General features: G+C 41.1%; 2 protein-coding genes across 6 annotated transcripts in view; one reads left to right on the top strand and one right to left on the bottom strand.

Annotated features, from left to right (window-relative positions):
• Window positions 1-772: 772 nt before the first annotated feature.
• LOC122653846 (thioredoxin-like 3-3) lies at window positions 773-9991 on the top strand. 2 transcript variants are annotated; one of them, XM_043847797.1, is made up of 4 exons: window positions 773-994; window positions 1162-1187; window positions 7141-7205; window positions 9621-9991. In XM_043847797.1, the coding sequence occupies exons 1-4, from the start codon at window positions 836-838 to the stop codon at window positions 9629-9631; spliced, it is 261 nt and encodes an 86-aa protein (XP_043703732.1). In that variant the 5' UTR covers window positions 773-835; the 3' UTR covers window positions 9632-9991. The 2 variants fall into 2 exon arrangements, with proteins under 2 accessions (XP_043703732.1, XP_043703731.1); XM_043847796.1 differs by lacking the exon at window positions 7141-7205 and having other exon boundaries at window positions 778-994; window positions 9541-9991.
• Window positions 9992-10391: 400 nt separating this feature from the next.
• Window positions 10392-25389, bottom strand: part of LOC122654282 (S-adenosylmethionine synthase 1) — a 30896-nt gene continuing 15898 nt past the window's right edge. The window contains exons 1-3 of one of the 4 annotated variants that reach the window (XM_043848297.1): window positions 12628-12719; window positions 10682-11882; window positions 10392-10651 (exon numbers count right to left, since the gene is read on the bottom strand). In XM_043848297.1, the coding sequence (XP_043704232.1) occupies window positions 10701-11876 (1176 nt within the window). In that variant the 5' untranslated portion in view covers window positions 11877-11882; window positions 12628-12719 and the 3' untranslated portion in view covers window positions 10392-10651; window positions 10682-10700. Of the gene's footprint in view, window positions 11883-12627; window positions 12720-25389 lie in introns of those variants that run through there. The other 3 variants (XM_043848295.1, XM_043848296.1, XM_043848294.1) reach the window with 3 other exon arrangements.

Below are 25389 nucleotides of genomic sequence, written 5' to 3'. Positions count from 1 at the left end.
CCAATATAGTTCACTCATCTCTCTATTGAAACAGTCTTTAAAACTAGATGAAACCAGTATACAGTCCTAAAAGGGGAGGAGACCGTTTTCTTCCATGGGTCCCCTCTGAACTCTGTAATCAATTATAGAAGATTATGAACAATATGCCCCCCTCCCTTAGTTTACTCTGTAAAATCTAAATTCAATATGAGAACCACCTAGACCAGAGAAATCAAAATGATAGAAAATTCCACTTATTCTGTCGAAACCCATACCGTAGAACCCAGAAAGCATTAGACATCCAGAATTAGAGAATCCGAAGAAAAAGAAGTATACCATCAGAAGACGCTCTAGCGATGTTTTCCTGAAGAAAATGCCCAAACCTGCAAATTTCCAGAACAGTTGGCTGGAAATGTAGGTATGGTAAGACGAAGATAATTGGAAGAAAGATTTGGAGAGGAGCCAAAGCAGGAGCTTGGCAGTGTGAAGAAGAGTTGAAGCCATTATCGGTGTTTTCTACTTCTGATAAAAAAAAAAAAAAAAAATTTACCGTAAATTCCCGTATAATGGACCCGACGTATGCAATCATCCTAACCGTCAATTTTGTAAACCTTCCTCTGATGACCGAATAGATATACTTTTGGGGTCACTCTTGCTTTGACCAGAATCATCAGATTATTACGATGCCCTCCATTATTAATTCAATAGCCGTGATTGATGTCAACTAGATTAGATTTCCTCATCGATAAATTCTTGTTTACCCTGAGACGCTCGGGTCAGGCCGAAAGGGATGTTTATATTTGGAGCCGTTGGACGCATGGATACTTTCATACTTGGTTGAGTGGGTCGAAAGAAAATGGAGGGTTTCTGGAGTGGCAGTGAAGAGAACAGCAAAAAGGGATTGGAGGGAACAGGCTTGAATCAGCCAGTTAACCGCCATGGAAACCTGAAAAGTGCTTCAAGTGATCAGAATCTGAAGGAAATTCTGCAAAATATCAGGTCCTCTAAGAGTCCAGTAAGTGATGGTTCCTTCTTTTAGCTCTCCTCTATTCCTTTTAGTTTTCTTGTTTATGCTTTTCTGAAACTGTTATTGGTTAGAAAGGAAAACGGGGAAAGTAGAAAGATGGGTTCTTCCTCTATTAGTAAAGTCTACCTAAAAATGTTTTGAAAATGTGTTTGCAGACAATGATAAATTATGGAGCATCATGGTATGTAATAGTTTGCCATACTTCCCTCTCGTCTGTTTTTTAATTAATTAATTTATTTCATAAAAAAGAATTTTGACATTTTTTTTTTTTTTTTTTTTTGGTAAATAAAGAATTTTGACACTTAAGGCATTTATAGATCAGATTACATAAAATAGGTACATATTCCATTAGTCTACTGTTCTTTGACATTGATGAAGAGTTGTAATCAGGACTATTTTATAACCAGAAAGGAGATGTACTGATTGATTAGTTTGTAAACCAGAGGAACCAATCAAATCAAAAGAGCAAACAAAACCATCTGTGTTTTAACTTGAGTATGGGAACTGTTAGTTACCAGACAGGAATATAAGGTATTTGATCTTACAACTTTAAGAAAAATAACATTGTAAGTTAAGTTGACCGTATGTTATATGTTCTGATCGTGCTCGTATAAATGATAAAGACCAAATCAAATAACGGAAAAATATAATTGAAACTTTTGCAGAATACGTAAGCATTACATAATAATTATAAAAAAGTGGAGGATGTCCTTCTGCAAGTAAAGGTTAACATTGAATGCAAAATTAATGTAGGGCAGTCACAAGTGATAACCAGTCCAGAAGAGGATCGCAAACTTCAGGTACAGCAATAGTAAATACTTTGATAATACTCTTAAAACCTGACAAAGTTATAAATAGTAACATGCAACTGAAGTTTGCATTGATTTTCCGTACTAAGATTGTTTCCAGATGAGTTAGTCTGCCCCCAGCAAAGCAAGATGTAATCAAGGATTCCATGTACCATATTTACTATTGTATATCTATGTATTACATCTTGTCATTAATAACAAAGGGAGAAAAAACCGTGCAAATACAAGAATATTTATCTTTTTTAAGTCTGTAGTTTGCTGTCATTTTGGTTGTTATTTTGCATTCTGTGACCAAAATTTCAGGAAAAGGATGGTATGGCGTAACAGAGGGTGTGGTTTAGAGAGAAGTGATTACTCACAGCCCTAGAGTGGTGTGGCTGAATGGAAAGAACTGCAGGTCTGCAAACTGAAATCCTGAGTTGGTTATTGTGAACTGATGTGGAGACTGAAGAGGGTGTTCATTTGTATGATAATTATAGTATGAATTTTCAGATAAATAGTTTTCTCAACAAAGAACGTGAACTAAATCAGAACCAAAATTTGGTAAATGATGGAAAAAACAAGTGATGTAAATACCATAATCGAGTCAAAGAAAGCATGCAGAAAACTGAGACGTAAAAGAAACTGATGCAAACAATCTAACTTTTTTTTTTTGGATGAATGAATATATTACCATACCCCAGGAGGGGGCAGGGAGAAAGAAAAGGGGGGGGGGGGGAATATACAAGAGAGGGGGAAGGGGGAGGGGAGGCGACCAGCCCAGCCTACGCAGAGGAGGGGGTCCTCAAAAGAGACAACTCAAGCCCCCAGGAAACAACAATGTGCCTGTTCCTTGGGGAGTCCAAACAACGACAAATGCGACCACAATTGAGTTTAGAAGAGACGTCAAAGGAGATGACCTTCCAAATCAGATCGAAAGATCGGGCGTTGGAAGTCCATCTCCTGAGGTTTCGCTCCATCCAAATATGATAGATAGCAGCACAGAAGACCAGCTTGCCAATAGTGTCACAGACAGTCTTCCCCGAGAAAGCTTTCGCCAACCATCGCCATTCCTGATCAAAATCCAACGGTCTTCTATTTCTGGGCCAAATGAGGGAGAGGCCCTTTTTCCAGATGGTGGAGGAGAAGGGACAGGCAAAGAAAAGGTGGGCTATATCCTCATGACCACTCCAACAAAAGATGCAAGAAGGGGAGACGGGGATGTTGTGATGCAGTAGGAAAGCTTGAGTAGGGAGGCAAAGTCTAAGGGATCTCCAGGCTATAAAGCTATGGCGAGGGATATGGCCCTTGAACCAGATAAGGGTGTGCCAAGGGACAGCTGGGCTGGGATCACGCACAAAGTTCTAGGCAGACCTAGAGGTGAAGGAGCCAGAGGAGGAAGGAAGCCAAATGATTCTGTCAGCAAGGGGGGAGAAGGGGGGGGAGGGGGGGAGGGAGTGCCAAAATAAGGACAAGGTAGATGGGGAGAGGGAGGGAGGGGGAGACCAAGATCCAGAGACGATGAGGCTTGAAAGGGGAGAGGCTTTTGGGAGGCCTGAAGAATAGATCGTCCTGGGGCCCAGAAGATTATAGAGGATACCAAGTGGATGCCAAGGATCAAGCCAGAGAGAGATGGCTGATCCATTAGCAATAGAGGCTGATGTACCTCGGAGAGCAAGAGGCCTGAGGAGGAGGATTTTGCGCCAGATCCAAGAGCAATCAGAGGGGGTCTTGACTGTCCAAATGGAATCCGATTTGAGAAGATAGGAATAGACCCAAGAGATCCAAATGGAATCCTGACGGGAAGAGATCCTCCAAATCAACTTGAGGATACCCGTAGTGTTGGAGTCGCGAATGCGACGGATGGCCAATCCACCTCCGGATTTGGGAAGGCAAATGGATTTCCAGCTACAGGGGTGGAGAAATTTGGAGGAGTCGAACCCTTTCCAGAGAAAAGCACAGAAGAGACGCTCCATAGCCTTGATAGTGGCTTTGGGGATACCGAAGATGCCAGTCCAATATATGTAGGAGGCTTGGAGGACAGACTTGACACATTCCTGCTTGCCAGCATAGGAGAGGAGTTTGCCTTTCCAAAGTTGGAGTCTTTTGCGAATGTTGTCAAGCATGGGGGCACAATGGTGGCTGGATAGCCTAGCAGGAATAAGGGGAGGGCCGAGATACTTAACGGGGAGGGAACCAATGGAGAACCCCATCAAGTCCAGAAGGGAGGCTTTGACTGAGTCAGGGATGCCAGTAAGGAAGATCTTGGATTTGAGGAGATTGATGCGGAGACCGGAAAGGGATTCAAAGAGGCGGAGGGAGTCCATGATGGCAGAGATAGAGGAGGTAGAGGCCTTGGAGAAGATCATCAGGTCATCTGCAAAGGCCAGATGGGTTAGGTTGATGTGCTTGCATTTGGGGATAGGGGAGATGAGATGCAGATCGGTTTTGGATTGTAGGCTTCTAGAAAGGACTTCTAGAGCCAGAGAGAAAAGGAAGGGGGATAAGGGGCATCCTTGACGAATGCCCACTTTGGAATGGAAGAAGCCAGCAGGGGAGCCGTTGACAAGGACAAAGAAGGAGGGGGAGGAGATGCAAGCATAGATCCAGCGGACGAAAGCAGGAGGGAAGCCCATTTGGGCAAGCACATCACAAATGAAATCCCAGCGAAGGGAGTCAAACGCCTTATGAAGGTCGATTTTCATGAGTGCCGCCGGGCTGTGAGCTTTGCGGTCGAAACCTTGCACAATCTTAGAGCAAAGAATGATGTTGTCAGCAATGCTTCTACCCAAGATGAAGGCAGATTGATTGGGGCTGAGAAGGGAGGGGATGACAGCCTTAATCCTGTTGGCAAGGATCTTAGCAACAAACTTGTAGGTGAGATTACAGAGGGAGATGGGACGGAAATCAGACAGGGAGGTGGCTCCATCTTTGTTAGGGATGAGGCAGATGAAGGTCTGATTGACATGAGCAAGCTGGCTAGGGTTGAAGATGTGTGAATGAAATTACAGTAATTAATAAGAAATAAAATTAGAGAGAAAGCTCAAAAGAAGAGGAGAGGGCAGTAGGGCGCCACCTCTGGAAACAGGAATTCACATAATTATTGAGGAAATCCATCTCCTGAGCCATGAGTCCTCATCGCTGAGCTAAATAATAGCTTGGTTGAATAACTTCAATTGTATTGACTGAATGATGAACCAGAGTTCATCACTTACTTGTAGACTTGTAAAATTATCTTATATGCCTACCAGAAATCAGAGACGATAATTTATAAACTGAAAAGGGAAATACAAGAGCTAAAGTATTCCACACAGTTAGCCTGTTGGGAATGTAAATGCAAGTCCTGTCAGAATTAGGACTGCTAGAAACAAAAGAAAAGAAAATTTGAATGATCGACTAACTAATTGTTAGTTGAACTTGGACTCCAAACTCAACATGGACTGACCATGACAATAAAAACAAAAGAAAGGAAGAAGAATGCCTCCCAAAAGTGGGACCCACTAGCCTGGGGTCTTCTTATGTGAGAATGGGGGGTCTGTTAAGCCCTTTTCTTGGCCTTGATCCGCAGTCTGAATCTTTGGCTATGGTTATCCACATGTTCACCCATATATTGGGTGAACATGCAATCTCATCAATATCTACTGCCTGTGTTACCCTACTGAACATGCAATCTCATCAATATCTACTGCCTATGTTACCCTACTGATCCAAACTAATCAACTCTCATGACCTGTTCCAACTTTCAAGCTAAAACAGAATTCCATGAGCCTTCACCATCTACCCTTTTGTCTTGATTAACCATATAATCCTTCGCAATTACCTTTGTCAGGGGCTCTCCTTAATGTTTCAGGGTAGATTTTAAGCTTTTATCCCCCACACTGGAGTAAATAACTAAGGTTCTATTACCATCATACTTGGTAGTTGGGGGAAAATTTTGAGCCAACACCTTCCTTGCAAGTTAAGAAATTCCCTATTGTCTAATCCAGTTTATAGCATGGTTGTGCTCCTCACATTTTTGCCTTGGCTGCCAGAGTTTTCATCTGTGCCAAGCAAAATTGTCCAACTTCTGTGCTCCCCATGACTTGCCACTTGCATGCTATGTTCTGTTTTCAAGAAAATGCCTAGACTTATGGCCCTATTCGATGCCAATTAGTTAGTGCTTTGACAGACCTTGTCCACCAAAGGTAGTTTGCATCCTTGTTCATGGCTTTATGCATATGATCATCCATCTTCTATTAGCTGTGCATCTGTAGAGGATAGATCTCTGTATCATGAATATATCTCTAATCTCTAGTAGGAGTATAATTGTCATGGCGTCATATCACTGGAGAAGTGGGCATATCGACCACCGATATGGATTATGTATGAATATCGACCAATATGGCCTCCATGTCGTCGCCATGGCGCCGCCATGGACGCCATACCACGACATATGGCCATATCGGGCGACATGGTTGTTTCAAATTATAAAACTTAATTTTTTTAACAATAATTTTTTTTAACCATTTTTTATTTTAATGCTTTTTCCTTCACATAAAAAAAAATTAAAAAAACATCAAACAGAAAACACTAATACACAATCACATATTCACATCAGCAATTTTTTTTTTGGTATCTAGAGGGGTTGTTTATTAGCTTTATTCACTCAATATAAATTACGTTCTTGTAATTGTTTTTTTGTTTTGTTACGTTTGTAGTCACTTTCATATGAATCATATCTCAACTCTCATGATTTTTCAACTTTATTATGAGCAAGACTATTGCTATCAATTATTTGATAATCCATGATTTCATATACACTAATGGATATTACACTTTCATGAATTAAACCATAGTAGATTTGTAGTACACTGTCATGTTAATTTTTTATATTATAGGGTATATATTATAGCATACTAAATGACATTAAAAATAGAGAAAATAAAAAATAAAACATGGTCGATATGATCGTCATGGCAATGCCATGGTGGGTGACATGTTGATATATAGACATGACACCCCTCCACCGACTTGGATCGCCATGACGACGTGACAACTATGGATGGGAGGGATTATCTCCATATTTGACCTTCTGAACAATGAACGAAACAAAAATTGATGACCAAAATGCTTGAATCCTTTCTAAGATGAAGATACATCTTCACCTTTATAGAATCGCATAAAAAAGTTCACAGCATAGAATTGTTTCCAGCATGTTGAGCAATACCAATTTGTCCTTCCTCCTAGGTTGAAAGCTGTTTAATTTTTCCCATGGTAGAATTGGTTCCAATATTCTGTGCAAGACCAATTTGCTCTCTTCCTCTTGGGATTGCAAGCTATTAAACTGTTCAACTTTTGGAGATTCATGTCTCTGGTTGAATCCACTGCAGATAAAAACCTGTGTGATCAAGCTTTCACCTGCATACCCCCTTGTAACATGCTTTTGAATTGATTAAACTTTATAGCACTAGGATTAGTACTTGGAATGACATCACGGCTCTGTAGGATGACAGCCCTTTTCTTTTTTACCCGTAGCTTCATGCTGTTGTCGTTTGTTTTATACAAACCATCGAATTTTCTGGTATCGTTGGGCTGATCAAGCATCTTCACCTAAGTTATTTGAAGGCACAACTAAAAGGCCATAAATTGATGCAAGTCCCACTTTTGCAAGGTCCCGGGAGCACTGTTAGCAAAAACGCGTTTAAAACGCCATTTTAAACGCGTTCCTGTTATTTACCGTTTTAAATGTGTTTTGCCATTTGTTCCCCTTTTTTATCGTTTTAAACGCGTTTAGCCATTTGTTTTCCAAACATACAGGAAAAAAGGCAAATGGCAAGCATTCCCGTTTTAAATGCGTTTAAACTTTAAAACACATTTCCATTTTTTTGGCCTTTTTTTTCTGTAGTATTGCTTGTCGTCCGCACTAACTCGTTCAACTGACCATATCTCTCTCTCTCAAACTCTAATCGACCTGATTCTTTCGTCGACGTAAAGATGACTTCAAGGGATACATTTCTCATGATATCGAGGTCAATGCACGGACTTCGAAATTGAGCTACAAACTGATGCATCTATTGAAAAGGGTTTCTAAAGCGATGACTCCCAACTCCAATTGAACATGCATCACTCCATGAGTGTGTTGGCTGTGTTGACAACAATGAGCAACACCATAGCCAAGTCACATTGCTCAACAAGACTTTGGACATTATGGTGTATGAATTGGAATTGATATTGGATGATATTAGATGACATGTCTTGGAACTTACCATTGGTTGTGTAATATATATGGATTAATTTTGGATGTTACAGTTGTTTTGAACATTAGAACCATGTATTCAAGCAAAAATTCCTCAATTTATATGGGAATCGTGCCTTTTTTTGGTTCCATTTTTTTTTTTTAAATATACACATTTAAAACCTGTAACATCCGTTTTCTGTTTTTTACCCTTTGTTGTTTTGACCTTTTATTTGACTGTCTGTTTGCAATTTCTTTACTGTTTAAAATCCCTTTTTTTGACGTTACCATTTTTGCTAACTATGCCCAGGACAGGGCGTAGGAGATGGTCCTAACATTTGGCTTTTTCTTACAAACAGGCGACTTTCAGGCTCAAATCCGAGTCTTCATGCCGGCAGCCTGAGCTCATTACTATCGCACCAAATGACTGCCTCTTGTGGCACAATTGTAAACAAGAAATGAAAGTAAATAGCCAATTATCCTCTAACATGGTCCTTTTGGTCGGCATTAAAAAAAATAATTTGAAATTGCCAAACTTGTTCACAAGTAGATGTGCCATGTGTTTCTGTCTCCTTAGACCTATTAAATTAGTCTAGTCTTTTTTTTTTTTCCTTATTTTTCTTGAAGTTCTGCAAATTCTTTATTTTTTGAATCTTTTCCAGTTTCGTTAAGATTCTATACTTCTTGAACCTGTTCTTTGTTTTTTGTTTATTGTTCTTGAAATTTACAGCATGTGATCTATAAATGATTTATCTTTTTATTGGCACTTCTTTTGTTCTTGCTTATTATTCTTGAAATTGACATGGCAGTGATCTATCTGTAAATGATTTCTTTTTCATTAGCACCCCATTGATGTTATGTTTGTAGTTCAATGAGATTTGGATTTCATTTGAATCTGTTTCATTAGATTAATAGATTCTCCCTCTCACCCTATTACTTGTCTCAGTAATTTGCACCCCCTAATCTCGTACCTGTACTCCTACAAATCGACTATAACTAGTCCTTATTTTTCAATGCTTCCAAGTATATTTTTAACCCTGATTCATAGGGCTTGCTAACCTTTGTTCATTTATCCTTGTGTTTTATAGATTTTCTCTAAAATCTGCCTGGAACAAGGTCAAGGCCAAGCTAGCCCACTCCCATCTACCTTCGCAGGCTTATAGCCTACAGGCTTTACCCATTTGATGATAAAAAGGACCACTACCCAGTGCTTCCCCCCTCCCCCCTCCCTATGCAAGGTCCTGGGAGGGGTGAGTTTACTGTTGGTCCAAATCTTTGGCATTTTGGCATTGTTTTCGTAAAGTAAACCACCTTCAAGACTTGAACCCGGGTATTTGCCCTGGCAGCACAAACCTTTTACCATTGCTCTAAGCAACGGCGCCCTTACCCATATTTAATGAGCTGGCATCCCCTAGTCCCTGTACTATGAATCTTACAATCCAAGATATATGAACCTGCCGATATACATCAATGTGGTTCGCTCAGTGAATAATGTGGGAAGACATCTGAATAATTTCCTACATCTTTTTCAGGTGTCATATTTGCAGCCAGATTCTTCCTTCGTATTGCCGGTTGAGTGATGAATTCCAGAAGCTTTCATTTGTATATGCAGATATTGATTAATGTCCAGAAACAACTCAGCACATGCAATAAACCCCTACTTTTCACTTCTTTCGTGACGGTGCAAGTGTGGATGAGATGCTTGGGGCCGGAGAAGAGAGGCTGCATGACCGACTTTGGTTACACTCCTAAGATAGCTAGCTCATGCTTGTGCTGTGACAGACAACATACGACCAAAAGACAGCCCATTGCTGTAAAGGGCTTCACACATATACTTAATCGTCTTTCACATGGTGCTGTTGCTCTTCACAAAAATATTGTAGGCATTTTAAATTAACTTCCATTTTATAAAATTTAAGTAGCTTGGCACTTGTGCTCCCATACTGTTTGTCTCCATTGTATCGGTTTGAAGATATTCAAACTCCAGCCAATGAAAGACCAATGAAAATAGAAAACCATTGCCTCAGCGACAACCTGGAAGGGGAATGCTTGCCCGATTCTGTTGTTGCAAAGAACATCCCTGACTCCATGGTTTTAAAACTTGGAAGTGGGTATGTAATCGTATTGACTGGGAAATGGTCGGAATCAGATTAACTCGTTCGGGGCTCAATAAACAAAGAATCAGAGTTAATAGGAATTGCACCGTCGATCAATTTCAAGTCTTGGATCTGTCAATTTTGGATACTTTGACTCTTTTTTTTTTTTGTTTTGGGGGGGGTGGGGGTGGGAAGAGAAGACCACCAGTCAGTTTGCTGTAACATGTTCTCTAAAAGACACATTATCATCATTTGTAAATGTAGAAATTTGAACCTTAGGAGAGGAATAGGAAATGAAACAGTAAACATATCAAATTCATAATCATAACAAACCCTTTCACAAGCTTCACCCATAATGGGTTACTACAACCGAAGATGCAGTTTTATCTAATAGAAACATGAGCAGTTATACAATTTTTTTGAAAAAAAAATGGTACTTCAAAAATTCTGGTAAGACTTCAAGCACAAATCATCCTCCACTCTGCTGCTTCTTTATCCTGTTTGTCGGCATGAGCAATGCACAGTTATAAAATACTTCTTAAGTTCGTTCCTCAGAAAGAAGAGAAAACCCAAGGAGCAGGTGGAGATTATACTTCTTAAGCCTTTTCATTCTTGAGGATCTTAACAGTCTCCCAGGTGAAATCTGGTTCATCACGGCCGAAATGTCCATAGGCAGCAGTCTTCTGGTACCTGAAGTTGCCTCCTCTTTTCAGGTCGAGGTTAATGGCAATCATCCCTGGCCTGAAGTCGAAATTCTCCTTGATCAGAGCAAGTATGTCTCTGTCTGGAATCTTACCAGTCTTGTATGTATCCACAAACACAGACAAAGGCTCTGGAACACCAATTGCATAAGAGACCTGCACAATACAGCGTCGAGCAAGCCCAGATGCCACCACACTTTTAGCAGCTTGCCTGACTATGTAAGCACCACTGCGGTCCACCTTGGTTGGGTCCTTGCCAGAGAAGGCACCTCCACCATGGGCACCCCACCCACCATAAGTGTCAATGATGATCTTGCGACCAGTAAGGCCAGCATCACCATGAGGTCCACCAATGACAAAACGACCAGATGGGTTGAGATGGAAGATGGTTTTCTCATCCAAGTACTGGGCTGGGATGATTGGCTTGATCACATGCTCCTTCAGGTCCTTGGCGATCTGGTCATTTGTGACAGTCTCGTCATGTTGAGTTGAAATGAGCACAGTGTGTACCCTGAGAGGAACCATGGCACCACCTTCATTTTTGTACTCAACAGTCACTTGGGTCTTGCCATCAGGCCTAAGCCATGCGCAGGTCCCATTCTTCCTCACTTCAGTGAGTTTAGCACCTAGCTTTGTAGCAAGGACATGGGTGAGGGGCATCAGCTCAGGGGTTTCATCTGTGGCATAACCAAACATATGACCTTGGTCTCCAGCTCCAATTTCCTCAGGCTTCTTTGTCAAGTGACCGTGAACACCCTGGGCGATATCAGGGCTCTGCGACTCAATGTTGACGAGAACATTGCATTTGTCGGCATCAAGACCCACATCAGCTGAAACAAATCCGATGCCTCTGCAGGTGTCTCGGACAATCTTTTCATAGTCAACCGTGGCCTTGGTGGTGATCTCACCGAAGACCATGACCATGTTGGTCTTGGTGCATGTCTCGCAGGCAACCTTGCTCTCCGGATCTTGTTCTAAGCAGGCATCAAGGATGGCATCAGAAACCTGATCGCAGAGCTTGTCAGGGTGGCCCTCGTTGACGGATTCTGAGGTGAAGAGGAAGGTATCCATCTCTAGATAAAATGAAGATTATTTGCATAAAACGTGTTAGTTCTTCTACATCAATATAGAAAGGCTAGAAAAACTTAAGAATAATTTCACCAGACATGATTCTGACACTAAATTTGGTTGTAAACCAGAATGAAACACTTAACCCATATGGTCTACATCGGAATTGGACTCATCTTGAATCAATGAAAGTCTGAAAGATTGTGTTTTTAAACATATAAATGAAATAAATTCTTCAAATCGAATATAACCCCACTAAATTTATTTATTTTATTGCATGCCATAGTTTAAATTTAAGAAACAAAGAACATCAATGAGAGATCTGCAGTATGGGGAGGAAATCAAATTAAGAGAAGTAAATGATGGCTTTTGTAACATAAATTCGCCAAAAAAACACCTATTAACGAACATGGTCCAAATCAAATCCCATGAACTAACTGATTCAAGCAAAAACGACGAAAAAAGATCAGACTTTTTAATCTTTCAGAAACCAAACCAAATCATGGAAAAAACGAAACAAATTGTAGGCTATCAACCTTCCAGAAACCAAAATTAGTAGATCAAAATTCAAAGCAACACAGAACCACCATTGGCTAAATGGTCAATAATGGCATCTGTGTATCTAGATCTAGCAGACACCCAGTAAGATCTAACCTACATGCAAACCATGATGTTCAATGGAATGTACAGAAAAAAAGAGAGAAAGATAAGAACAGGACAAGAGACAGAGATGGAAGAACCCAATACGCACCTCTCTCTCTTTTTGATTTTTCTCTGACAAAGAAGACGTAACAGAAGACCAAAGTCTGGAAAGAGAAGGAGATCTTCGAAAGAACTTGCTCGGATCGAGTATGAGATGGGAGGAGGAATGGCGAGAGGATTTATATAGAGGGATCCGAAGACTTAGGTGTGCTTTGTACAGAGACGCAATATCGTCTTGACTCCCCTGTCTCTCTCTCTCTCTCTCTCCTCGTCTTTTCCTCGACACCTCCTGTCCAGTAGGTGCGGAACCTCTACGTATCCTTGTTTTACGGAAGCGTGCGGCGGTTTCACATTAGTTACTCTCACCAATTGCCGTATGGATTCCGCAGTATTAATTTCCGTAGAGGATTTGAGAGCCCCTGTCATTTTCACTCACCCTCCCATAAACTTGCCATATTAAAAAATCCAAAAATATTAAAAAAATTAAAAAATCCTGTGAATATGTGGGTCATACTTCTCGGCCAACTTTCCTTTTAGGTGGTTGGTGAAGATCACCAACCACACTTTGATTACCTTGACCCCTATGATCCTCTGTTAAGGGGTTATAAAACCGGACCGATCCGTTATCTGGATCGGACCGGTTCTTATACGGAAACTGTCTTAATGGATCTATAGGTCGATTTTAGAGTTGATCCAGATCGGTTATGGTCTGAATTGGATTAATTGATCGGTACTGATATAGATTACTGATGGCCACTATAGATTATTTGGTTCCAACTTTGGCCAATGTAACCTGATTTGAGCGGTTGGACCAGAATCAAAACCACTTGCCCACCTACTTTTTTGGTCAATTTTGTCATTTTCCCTCGCACATCTTTATTTACCACACATTTAGAGGTGTAGAAAATGAGATTGGACTGATTGGACCAATCGAAATTAATCAAAGTAAACATTTTATTGGGTTAGTTTTAATTTTGTTTTTTAAAACTATTAATACATCGGAACCGACCTATCAGATCGACCAAAACCAACAAGAGAGGGAAAAAAAAAAACCACTATTTATTTTCATTTCTTTCTTCTTTCTATATCAATAAACCGACAACGGACCAATAATAAACCAATACGGAACGTTAAAAGATATTGATAACGGTTAGAAACTATCTGGACCGATAATTATCGAAATCGAACCAAACACCCCTACCTTAAACATATTCCTTCAAGACATCCAAATTCACATTTTAACATCCCTTTCAAGTTCCAACCATATACATATGTGAAATTTGACTTGTGATTCATAATCCTACCTTACCTACCCCCCTCCTTTCAGTTGTACCTCTTTCCCTATGAAAGATTTATTAAATATAAAACAAAGAAAAAAAATGCATCGTATAGAGTCAAAATCCGACCTACCACATTTGATCCAACGAAACATTTATTTGATGGTTAATTAAAGAAAAACACATAATACGAGTAAGGTCAAAAACCGACCTACCAAATTTGACACGTGAGATATTTATTTGGGAGTGGAATACGTGTTGGTGGATTTAGTTTTTCTTCACCCATTGGTTTTGACACTTGGATCATTGGATGGGATTCCTTGAGTAATTGAAAGGGCATTTCGTAAATTCATCGATGAAAGATGTAAATAACGATTAGATCAAAGTGATAGTGAAGAGATTCTGTGGGTGAACAAAAACTCTTTTCTTTGGTTTTAAGCGAAAAAAAGATAGCAAAAAAAAAACATTGTCTAACCGCATGCAGCCTATAGTCAGATATACTCCTCATGGAATTACTGCCTCACACCCTACAAAATGAAAAATCCCCTTGATCGATGCTCCTCCCATTGTCCATCGCATGTTTCTGTATATATTGACTTTAGTTTTTGTATCCCCACCATTCACTTAGCTTTCTAAACATGAATATTTTTTTAATGACAATTTTTTTAGTATTTAAAATTAAAGCATTTCTTTTACCCAAAAAACAAATTTAAAGAATTTCAAAGAGATATTTCGAAGTCTAGTTAAGGCATAAAACACATGAACAAAAATAGGTGCAATCTTAGTTTGTGTGTGTGTGTGTGTGTTTTTTTTTTTGTTTTTTTTGGTGTGTAGAAATTAGTTTATTTATTCATGCATGAATAGCGTAAGGTGACTAAATCACATAGTTCAAAAAACCATGAAGGCTGGGAGCTAGAGTGTGTAGCAGAATGGAGGATGTGTGCTTTGTGTACTGTCTACTGGATGAGTGGGTGAACAAAAACTTTCTCCTATTGTTTTAAGCAAAAAAAATAGCAAAAAAGAACTTTGTCTGACCGCATGCAGCCTACGCCCAGATATACTCCTCATGAAATGACTGCCTCACACCCTACAAAATGAAAAATCTACCTGATCGATGCTCCTCCCATTGACCATCGCATGTTTCTCTATATATTAACTTTAGTTTTTGTATCCGCACCATCCGTTTAGCTTTCTAAACATGCATTTTTTTAGGATTTAAAATTAGAGCATTTCAAGGTCTATATTTTGACTTCTAGTTAAGGCATAAAACACTTGAACATAAGTAGGCGCAATCTTCATTTGTTTTTTTTTTTTTTAATTTTGTTGTAGAAATTAATTTATTTATTTATTCATGCATAAATAGGATAAGGTGACTAAATCACATAGTTCAAAAAATCAAGGAGTGGGGATTGGTCAATCTGTCTAACACGTACATAGGACTCTGCGAGTCAAGAAATCAGCCACGTTGTTAATCTCCCTAAAAATATGTTTAAATGTGCAAGAAACAGAGTAGATTACCAAGTGTTAGATGTTTTGAATAAATACTTGCAACTTTTACAGTTGGCGGCAGGTAGCCTTGGTTGAGGAGAGCTATTAGCTCTCTATTATCAGCTTCCACTTCAAGAGACTTTGCTCCTTCAAAGATGGCTTGTAGCAATCCTTCTCGGAATGCTAATTAATGCTTCACTTGTATGATTGAGGAGGAGGAGATTGGTTTGATATGGTTTATATAGGGGAGCCAAGAGAGCCTCTAATGACAAAGCCAATCCCGCCCTTACCCTCTTTCATAGAGGCATTAGAATGAGCAAAATTACAATGGAGGAATATGTGATTGGCTGATTCTACACAGTTACCCACACCGATAGCAACGAGTGTCGATAGGAATTCTTCTGCATGTGATGCCCACACGGCCACACTTGTCACAAGTCCATCAGAACATGCTCTCCAAAAGAAGTTTTGGATATTTGGAGCAGCATGACAAGACCATACGTGCTTCCAAATACCATCAGGAATGTTTTGTTGAGTTCCTTGAGCAAAGGAAGTAGCACCAACATTATCAATCCGGTTGCAGAGGAGGTGGTAGCTAGGCAGATTTGGTTGTATGGGGGGAGAGGAGTGGGTGTGGGGCGGTGGAGTGAGCTAGGGTAAGGAGACATGAAGTTGGAGCGACGGGGGACTCTTTGATACCTTAAAAGAAGGAAGAAGAAATGAATAAATAATTATAGGGAAATTGTTTTCTATCCGAGAGTGCTGGCCTATCTCTCTCCTCCTCAAAATAAGAGATAGTGGTGTCTTTTGGCATGGAGTGAAAAGATTGAGTTCTGTTCCCATAATTGTGGGTCCCACTTATATGATTTAAATGACAGTTTTTAAGAGCTTTAAAACCGTAAAGGGCAAAGTAGAAGAAAGGATAGGGAGGCAGTGAGGATCCGGATTCCAGAGTAATGGTGTAGCATCTTCATGCAATGATCAATAATGAAACTCAGTTTCACACTCAAGTTATCAGCATACGGATCGGTAATATTATGCTGTATTATGTGGAATCGTACAATGTTGCCCTTAATATTGAAATTTTTTAGGGTTAAATACACTTATCCCTAAAATGTACTTAATATTCCTCATGTCCCCCTAAGGTTTGACAATGACAATCCACACACACCAAAATTTCACCCACCATTTTTACTTTTCCACCTAAAGCCATTTAAGTTCACGTCAGGTGTTAAATATTAGAAAATGACCAAATTACCTTTTCTTCTATTTTTTTTTAAAATTTAAAAAGACCTAATTGTCCTGACCTAAATGCTAAAATTTAAAAAGATCAAAATGCCCTTATCTTCCTCAAATCATCATCTTCTTTTATATACCCAATACTACCACCACCACCACCCACCATTAACACCATCACCACTGTGGCCACCCACCATTGACTCATTAATTTACTACACCAATCCCAGATAGAATTCCTGAGCATAAGGCGGTTGGCGCGTCTCGTAATGTAGGGCAGCCAGCCATCCAACTGTGCCAGCCATCTTAGACTCAGAGTCGCACTCACACACAGTAGAACTAAGATTTTGAATTCCCATCCCACCAAAGCTGAAAACCACACATAAAAAAATATTAAAAATAAAATAAGATAAAGAAGAAGGAATCATCCAAAATCTGAGAATTTTCCCCGAAACACCCCCTACCTTTATCCTTTTGGTTTTTCTCTTTTAGTTTTGTCCCCTTCTATTACTCATTCTATTTCTATTTTTTCCCTTCTTTTTTTTTTTTTTTTTTGGTTTTTTCCTATGAGAAAATTACAAGATTAACTACAATTAGGTTTCGCATTACAAAACTAACCACTGAATCTTTCAATTAACCATATTATGCAAGATAATGATCGGTACTACAAAACTAGCTAAAACAGTGTTTTTATTTCACCTCAGTATATTTTATGACATTTTTAACCCCACTTTCTCTTCCACCACCGTCTCTTGCTCGGTCACTACTACTGAATGTTCAGACTCATCCCATGGGTCATTCCAAAGACCGCTCAATCCTCACCACCACAACCACAAACATCAACAACCAGCTCCTCCTGGGTCCACCACTACAACAAACACCAAAACCTAATAATTCATCCCTCGACACAAGTCTCTTCTGATATCAAGAAGGTGAATGCGTCTTCTGATCAAAATCAGCAGGCAACACACCTCTCCGACGATAACCCTAATTCCCCTATTATAGATGGAAACAAGACGACAAATGGCACATAATTGCGAGGAGATCCACGACGATGCACCTGCACCTCACTTGAAAATCAACAACTCTTCTATCTCCAACGGCACTGACGTTGGTGTCTCACAACGTCGCCTTCTTCTAACTCCTGCGGATTTGAAGAACAAGAAGAATTTTATAAAAATCGTGTGGGGAGGAGGGGGGATCCCGCCTTCCTTAACAATGCGTTTTGCCCTTTAAAGTACTAGCTAAGTTGCTCGAAACCACCATAGCTTCAATTCTCTGCCAAACCGCTTCCCTGCTCTGAAATCAAATAACAGAGGGGCATCCAAACTGAAACAACAGTGTTTGCGAAGTGGGAGCATCACAACAAAGGCATAACCTCCAAAAGGATGGTTAATACTTAATATGTGTTACCGTGAAGGGAAGGATTTAGGTGTTCTATGAAAATCATATCCTTCCACCAAAGCAGTCTCTTGATCATGCACTAAAGTTTTCTAAAAATGAGGAGAATACATAAAATCGAATGAAGAAACCCAGCAGAGGTGGGGAGTGGGAGTGCAATAAGAACTACGATGCATCTGCACGAGCAGATTTTAGGACCGAGGCTGCAAGTTTCATTCAACTATTAAAAAACCTATAGAATCGTCCAACCAAAGGGATTTGACCGAATCCCAACAATGATCACCCAGATTTGACGATGTGGGAAGAATATACAAGAAAATTGAATGAAACTCAGAGAGAGAGAAAGAGAAATGATATCTTATCGGTGAGATTTTGAAATGCGGCGAAAACTTGCAGCGTCGGTTCTAAAATCTGCAGTCTCACACTCTCACCCTCAACGGTGCCTTTGGATTCGTAACTAATGTTACAGGCCGCATTCGTAACGATGTTGGAAGTGCTGGAGAAGAGAGAAGAGTTTACAGACGGTTAGAGAAAAGAATTCAGCGTAACCGTCTGGGCGATGCAACACCAATTTCAGGGGAAGGGATCGCCAACAGGGAGAGAGAGAGAGAGAGAGAGAGGTCGGTGCGATCTTAGGGACAAAAATGTCCAACTCCTGGGAGTTACGTATAGAGGTTACTGTATTGGTTACTTTGTAATTCCTATCTTTGTTGTTGCTATATTAGTTAAATGAAAGACTAAGTACTTAGTTTTGTAAAGTAAAACTCGATTCTAGCTCAATTGTTTAGTAGTTAGTTTTGTAAAGTAAAACTCGATTCTAGCTCAATTGTTGTGAATGTTGAGTTTCCGTCTGGACTTGGGGAATTGGGAGGAAGAGAAAAAGAGAGAGATGGGTATGTGATTACCACCTAATGAATTGTAATTTGTTTCCTTAGTTTCATTGATTCTCCAATCGGAGTATATATAACAATTACAATAGATGAGAATCTGAGATAGCTCCCCAGAATATAAAGAGAAATAAATATTGTAATACACAGTTTTCATGTAGGACGGATTCCAAAAATCTTAAGCAATCTTGTGCAGAACTCCATATCCATGTGAGAATACATAGTTTCTATGTAGGACGGATTCCAGAAATCTTAAGCAATCTTGGATAGGACTCCATATCACATGTGATGGAAATCAATATCACATGTGATGAAAATCAATGTCACATGTAATGAAAAAGAGAGAGTGTGTATCGTCCTATTACACCCCCTCAAGGTGGAGAATCAGGAACCCGAATCTTCAGCTTGTCCCTTAGAAACTGAAAGCGGGCCGTTCCAAGTGGTTTAGTAAACGTGTCAGCCAATTGGTCTTTAGTAGAGATAAATTGAACCTAAAGCTGCTTCTTGGCCACACGCTCACGCACAAAGTGAAAATCAATTTCTACATGCTTTATGCAAGCATGAAAAACAGGATTTGCCAAGAGATAAGTTGCTCCAATGTTATCACACTATAGTATTGGAGCCTTTCAAGAGGATAACCGAGTTCACCGAACAAGGATTCAAGTCAAATTAGTTCAGCTGAAGCACCAGCCAAGGCTTTGTATTCGGCCTCTGTGGAAGATCTGGCCACAGTTTTCAGCTTTCGTGATGTCCAAGAAACAAGGTTGGGGCCAAGAAAAATTGTAAATGCCCCCATGGATTTTCGACTAAGGCCATCACCTGCCCAATTTGCATCCAAGAAGGCCTGTAAGGAACGGGAAGGGGACCGCTCAATAAGTAAACCATGAGTACTTGTCTGTTTAAGGTAGCGAAGTATTCACTTCACCATCTGCCAATGATCTGAAGTAGGGGCATGCATGAATTGACAAACTAGATTTATAGCAAAGGAAACATCAGGGCATGTTAAAGTAACATGCTGGAGAGCTCCCACTACCGATCTATACTCAGTGGGATTCGATAGGAGAGCACCCCCTGCAAGAGATGCTACCTGAGTCGTTGCCATAGGAGTCTGCACTGGTTTGCAATCAGTCATGCCAGCACATTTCAACATATCAGAGACGTAATGAGATTGAGAGAGATGAAGCCCCTTGGAATGACAGGTGGCCTGAACACCAAGGAAGAAATGCAGATTGCCAAGATCTTTGATGGAAAACTCGCTAGAAAGCTATTGCAATAGGGAAGAGATCATAGATGAGTCACTGCCACTGCCGGTAACCAAAATGTCATCCACATAAATCAAGATGTAGCTAACATGAGCCCCTTTATTGCGAATAAAAAGGGAGGTATCAGTCTTGGAACCATGAAAGCCAAGAAAAATTAGAAGGTCAGATAGGCGACGAAACCAGGCCCTAGTCGTCTGTTTAAGGCCATAAGTAGAGCGATGAAGGCGGCACACATGATTTGGATGAGTAGAGTCAGCGAAACCCGGAGGTTGGGACATATAAACCTCTTCTTCCAACCGCCCATGAAGAAACGCATTACTGACGTCTAACTAGCATACAGACCAACTCTGGGAGACTGCGATGGAGAGAACACAATGAATGTTTGTGGGCTTTATGATAGGGCTAAAAGTCTTGCCATAATCAAGGCCATGTTGTTGATGAAAGCACTTAGCAACAAGGCGCACTTTATAGCCCTCAAGGGACCCATCAGCCTTCCTTTTGATGCAATACACCCATTTGCATCCAATTAAATTCATGTTTGGTGTTTGCAGAACCAAAGACCAAGTTCCATTGCGAAGGGGCCTTGTTAACCTGCAAAAAACAAGTAGGCTTAGAAGTATCATTAGTAACAATCATAGCATGACGGCGACCGTGAAGCTACAAAGATGGAGAAGGCAGCTGTAGAGAGGCAAAGAGTGCTAGGGTAGCAGTGGTGGTGGCAGTGTAGATGTCACTCAGTAGGCAGGTCCGCCTAGGCAGGAGATGGTGGTGAGGCCGTGGGTATGGATGGAGATGGTGTAGGGGAGGGCTGTGAGGTGCCGGTTTCAGGGCTTGGCATATTTGGTAAAGGGGTCAAGTGTGTTGCCACTGGTAAAGGCACACCGTGGGGAGGTGAGATCTGTACAGGAGCAGCAACCCATGGAGAGGATGCAATGGTGGAAGAAGGTGGAGGAGGTCCTAAAATGCTAGTAGAAAAAGGAAAAGAACTCTCATCAAAACAACGATAAGCAGTGTGAGATGGGCTATAGTCAACGATAAGCAGTCGCAATGTGAAGACAACGATAAGCAGTGTGAGTAAAATTGGGATAGTGGGATCGCGAGCATTGGGAAATGGGTCACTCATCCAAATCATGGACATGGCAATAGTCAAGAAAAACACATGGCAATGAGCGAAAGTCCATCTTATGCTTGTTATACGGGTGTAAATAAGGAAAACACAAGCAACCAAAAACTTTAAGAAATTTGTAATCAGGTATTTTATGAAAAACAAGTTGAAAGGGGGAGACTCAGCTGGAGACAACCGAAGGCATTCTATTAAATAAATATACCGCAGTTTCAAAAGCGTATGTCCAATAATGACAGGGAACAGACCCATGAGCAAGAAGGGAGAGACCGGTTTCACAAATATGCCTATGACGGCGTTCAACCACCCCTTGCTGCTCATGGGTGTGAGGTGCAGAAATCCTGTGAGAAATGCCAATTTTTGAAAAGAATGTGGGTAGAGTGTGAAACTCCCCATCCCAATCAGTTTGAATAGATTTGATTTTTCTATTAAACTGACGTTCCATAAGAGCCTGAAATTGGCACAAAGTTTAGAACACATCCAATTTACACACAAGAGGATAAAACCAAATAAATTTAGTGTTATCATCCACAAAAATAACATAAAAACGATGTCCAGATAAAGAGAGAGTAGGAGAAGGTCCCCATACATCACTATGAATTAAGTCCAAAGGAAATAAACTACGACTATAAGTAATAGGTAAAGTAAGGCGGCTGGCTTTGCCTAATTGACAAGCCGTACAAATATTATTAAGATGGAAAAAATAAGGTAAATTATTAGAAGCAAGCATATAACGTAGCAATCGCTCATGCGGGTGTCCTAGACGGCTATGCCAAACATCAATGGAGGATCAAACATCAATATTGGCGGTTGGCAAGGATAAAGGTTGAAGCACATAGAGACTGCCTTTACTCGGTCCAGACAGCAGAGTTGACTTGGTGACCTGATCCTTCACAAGAAAGTGAAAAGAGTGAAACTCAAAATAAGCATTATTATCCTTAGAAAATTGTTGAACAGAAAGAAGGGATTTTGAGATAGAAGGAACATGGAGCACATTATTTAAATGAAAAGTGCGAGAAGAAAAAGAAGGAAGAGAGGAATAACTTATGTGTGAAATCGGTAAACCCTTACCATTGCCAACATGTAATTGATCCATACCAGTATACTCATCATATTGGGAGCGGGATTGGATGTCAGGGGTCACATGATGGGAAGCTCCGGTGTCACGCCCCCATTTCTGAGTAGGAATAAAGAACAGTCAAGAGGTGACTAGGATGACACGTGTCATCCCTCTTCGCTACCAGAATCACTGACACAGTGTCCCAATCCACAGTCAATATTCAACGTAAATATAATAATTACAAATACGGAGATAAAGGGAATTTTCATTCCCAAAAAGAGTAATTACAAGCGGAAGCGCAGTTACCATAAGTTCAGCTGGGTAGGTGATACAAATAATGTTTAACACTGTTTACTGACTGACCATGATGTAACTACTCAAAAAGAATATAAAGTATTACAGACAGTTCTTTATAACGGGCACAAAGCTCCAAAAGAATTAAAAGAGGAGATAATCCCCAACGTCAACAAGGCCCGTAGGCACAATCGTCACAGGGGCATCCGTCACCGTGATCCTCCGACACAGCATCGGGCTCCTCCGTGACAATACCATCCTAATTAGCTAGTTGGGCCTTGAGACCAGCCAGATAACCTCCATCTGCATCAAAATCTAAAAGAATGTGTACACAGGGGGTTAGCTCCACTGAGCTAGTGAGGGGATGGGGAATGCATAAACACACAATCACACATAGTCCATGATGAATGAAATGTTGATAGATTTTCCACCTAACATACAGTCTAAGTCTGGGTATATGCTACTATGATAACTCGGGAGACACTATGGGTCACTTAACTTATCGCCACAATGAAACCTCAATTATCACAAGGGAGCCTGCGCCAGTCGAAGCCACCAAAACCACCCAGTGGCAAACCCCGATGATCAGTGGTCATCCTTGACCTGGCCCCTCTCCCCCACAGGCAACAAGGAGCCCTGATCACCCAACACCTAAACCCCTGTTGGTAAGGATCATAGCATAGGGAAGTGACTCCTAGCCGCAATTCCTATCGTCCCGAGAGGTATTCTGGGTGCATCAACGTCCCATTCCATCTAGCACCCGGGTACCAGCACGGCACGACACGAACATACAGGGAAGGACGATAATCAATGAATTTCATAAGCACTTTTGGGGCTTCGGTACCAGCACAGTAACCCAATTCAATAATGAAATAGTAAACACAGCCACATAGCATCAAATCGTAACCAAGATATTATATGCAAGAATGCAACATGTTCATAAATGATACAGGTATCATATCAATGTATAGTTCATATTAAGCAAGCCCAAACATTACCCAAAACCCCCTCACAAGTTGTTCGATCGTCGCTTGAGGTGTTTAGTAGGGTTTGCCTTGGTACACGTTCTCCCGTACTGGTTAAGCAATCTGAGGATGTGTGAGAATAGTGTTTGAAGAGTGTAGGTGGGTCCCATGGTGGGTCCCAACAGTTAAATTTAGGTTTCACACAAGACAACACGAACGGACTCAGGGACGAAGGCAACAAGGTGAGTCCATTCCTAGCTCCGTTCAGGCATATGGTGAAAATAGGAGGGACGGATTCACGAACGGAACCTCTAAGTGAATCCGTTTGTGCATTCGTTCGAACCTTGAGACATTCTCGAGAGGGAACGGAACCACGGACAGAACCACTAGGTGAATCCATCCCTGGCTCCATACGAGCCAGTCAATAGCTTGTAGAGGACGGATTTATGAACGAAACCATGACGCTGGATCCGTTCGTGGATCCGTCGAGTCCCTGTCCGAGATTTTGAAGGATTTTCACTTCCAACCTTCCATCCTTGAGATCACATGGTTCCTAGGGTTAGAGAGGAGAGTCCTAAGCCTCCCTAGGGTCAATGGTACCTAGTCCATCCATGGGCCTAAAGGATCCAAGGGATTTGAACCACTCCTAGGGTTTCTTCATTCCTAGGTTAGAGTCTTAGTGCTTGGAACAACAGCTTAGGTTACAAGGGTTATGGATGGCATTAAGGGAGGGGCAGGACTCCATTTAGGAGGCCAAGGGATTAACATTGGGTTTCCCAAAGGAACCCTAGGTTGGAACCGATCCAAGAGGAAAAACCTTCATTTGAAATAGGAAAGACAGGGAGGAAGGGAGAAGGTACTCACCTAACCAGGTGAGCCAATGGATGAAGTCCACCTCCATGCTCCTCCATTCACCTTCTCCTTCAATCCTCTCCAAGCCTTCCACGGTTTTGGTTGGTAGGAGAAATGAATGAACCAATGAAGGCTGAGCTAAGTATTTATATTAAGTGGCCCACTTAGGGTCTGTTTGGTTTGGGGCACTTAAGATAAAACACATTTAAATGTATTCATAGGCTAGTGGGCCCACCTACATAGCACACACACATTATAATGGGACCATGGGTGGGGTCCACCATGTCTGGGGACTCAGGTACAATGTCCAGGGCACGGGGTGTGGGCCCCACATAAGAAAACACTTAAAAGCACGAAACAGCACGGACGGAACCAGTCTTGTGAGTCCATCCGTGACTCCGTCGCTGCTGTAAGGGCAGAAACACAAGGAAAGTTGTTGGGCTTTAACCCACACTTCAAGGCCATAGAGGGGAGGATACACTAGCATACTACAGGGCAGTAATTTATCCCTCGACCATCACGACATGTCCTTTGTGATCCTGAAGAGTTTCCCGACCGCGATGCTAAGCTCATCGCTGAGCGAGGTGTCTAAGTGTGGGGACACAGGAAAAGTCTTCCGGTACTCTTCACTCCAGGGGCTTATGCTAGGAGGATAGTCGACGAAGTCACCATCGATAAATCTCCCCCATTCCCGATTAAGGAACCTCTCTTCGATGGCAAAGCCCGTGAACTAATCAATGATCTTGTAACTGAGCTTGACTACCAGTGAGAACAGTTCTCCGGCTTACACGGGAACAGTATCTACATGTCACAAGGAAGAGATTCATAAATAATTAGTAAACCCGGGTGCAGATATAATATCCGATGTCAGGGTACCAAGTGAGGGCAGTAGAGGGGTGGGGTGTTGGTAAAAGAGGAGGGTTAGGGTGGTCATAAGAGAAGGTAGATGGTGGATAGGTGTAGTGAACG

The sequence above is a fragment of the Telopea speciosissima genome, chromosome 3 (genome assembly GCF_018873765.1).
Source record: "Telopea speciosissima isolate NSW1024214 ecotype Mountain lineage chromosome 3, Tspe_v1, whole genome shotgun sequence".
Classification (NCBI taxonomy): Eukaryota; Viridiplantae; Streptophyta; class Magnoliopsida; order Proteales; family Proteaceae; genus Telopea; species Telopea speciosissima.
The sequence above is the reverse complement of the archived record's forward strand: the minus strand, read 5'-3'. Positions and strand labels throughout refer to the sequence as shown.

Coding starts and splice junctions, on each gene's coding strand:
- LOC122653846 (XM_043847796.1), top strand. CDS start 836: ATGGAGGGTTTCTGGAGTGGCAGTGAAGAGAACAGCAAAAAGGGATTG. Junction 995..1,161: donor TCAGGTCCTCTAAGAGTCCA/GTAAGTGATGGT, acceptor ATGTGTTTGCAG/ACAATGATAAATTATGGAGC. Junction 1,188..9,540: donor ATAAATTATGGAGCATCATG/GTATGTAATAGT, acceptor CATCTTTTTCAG/GTGTCATATTTGCAGCCAGA.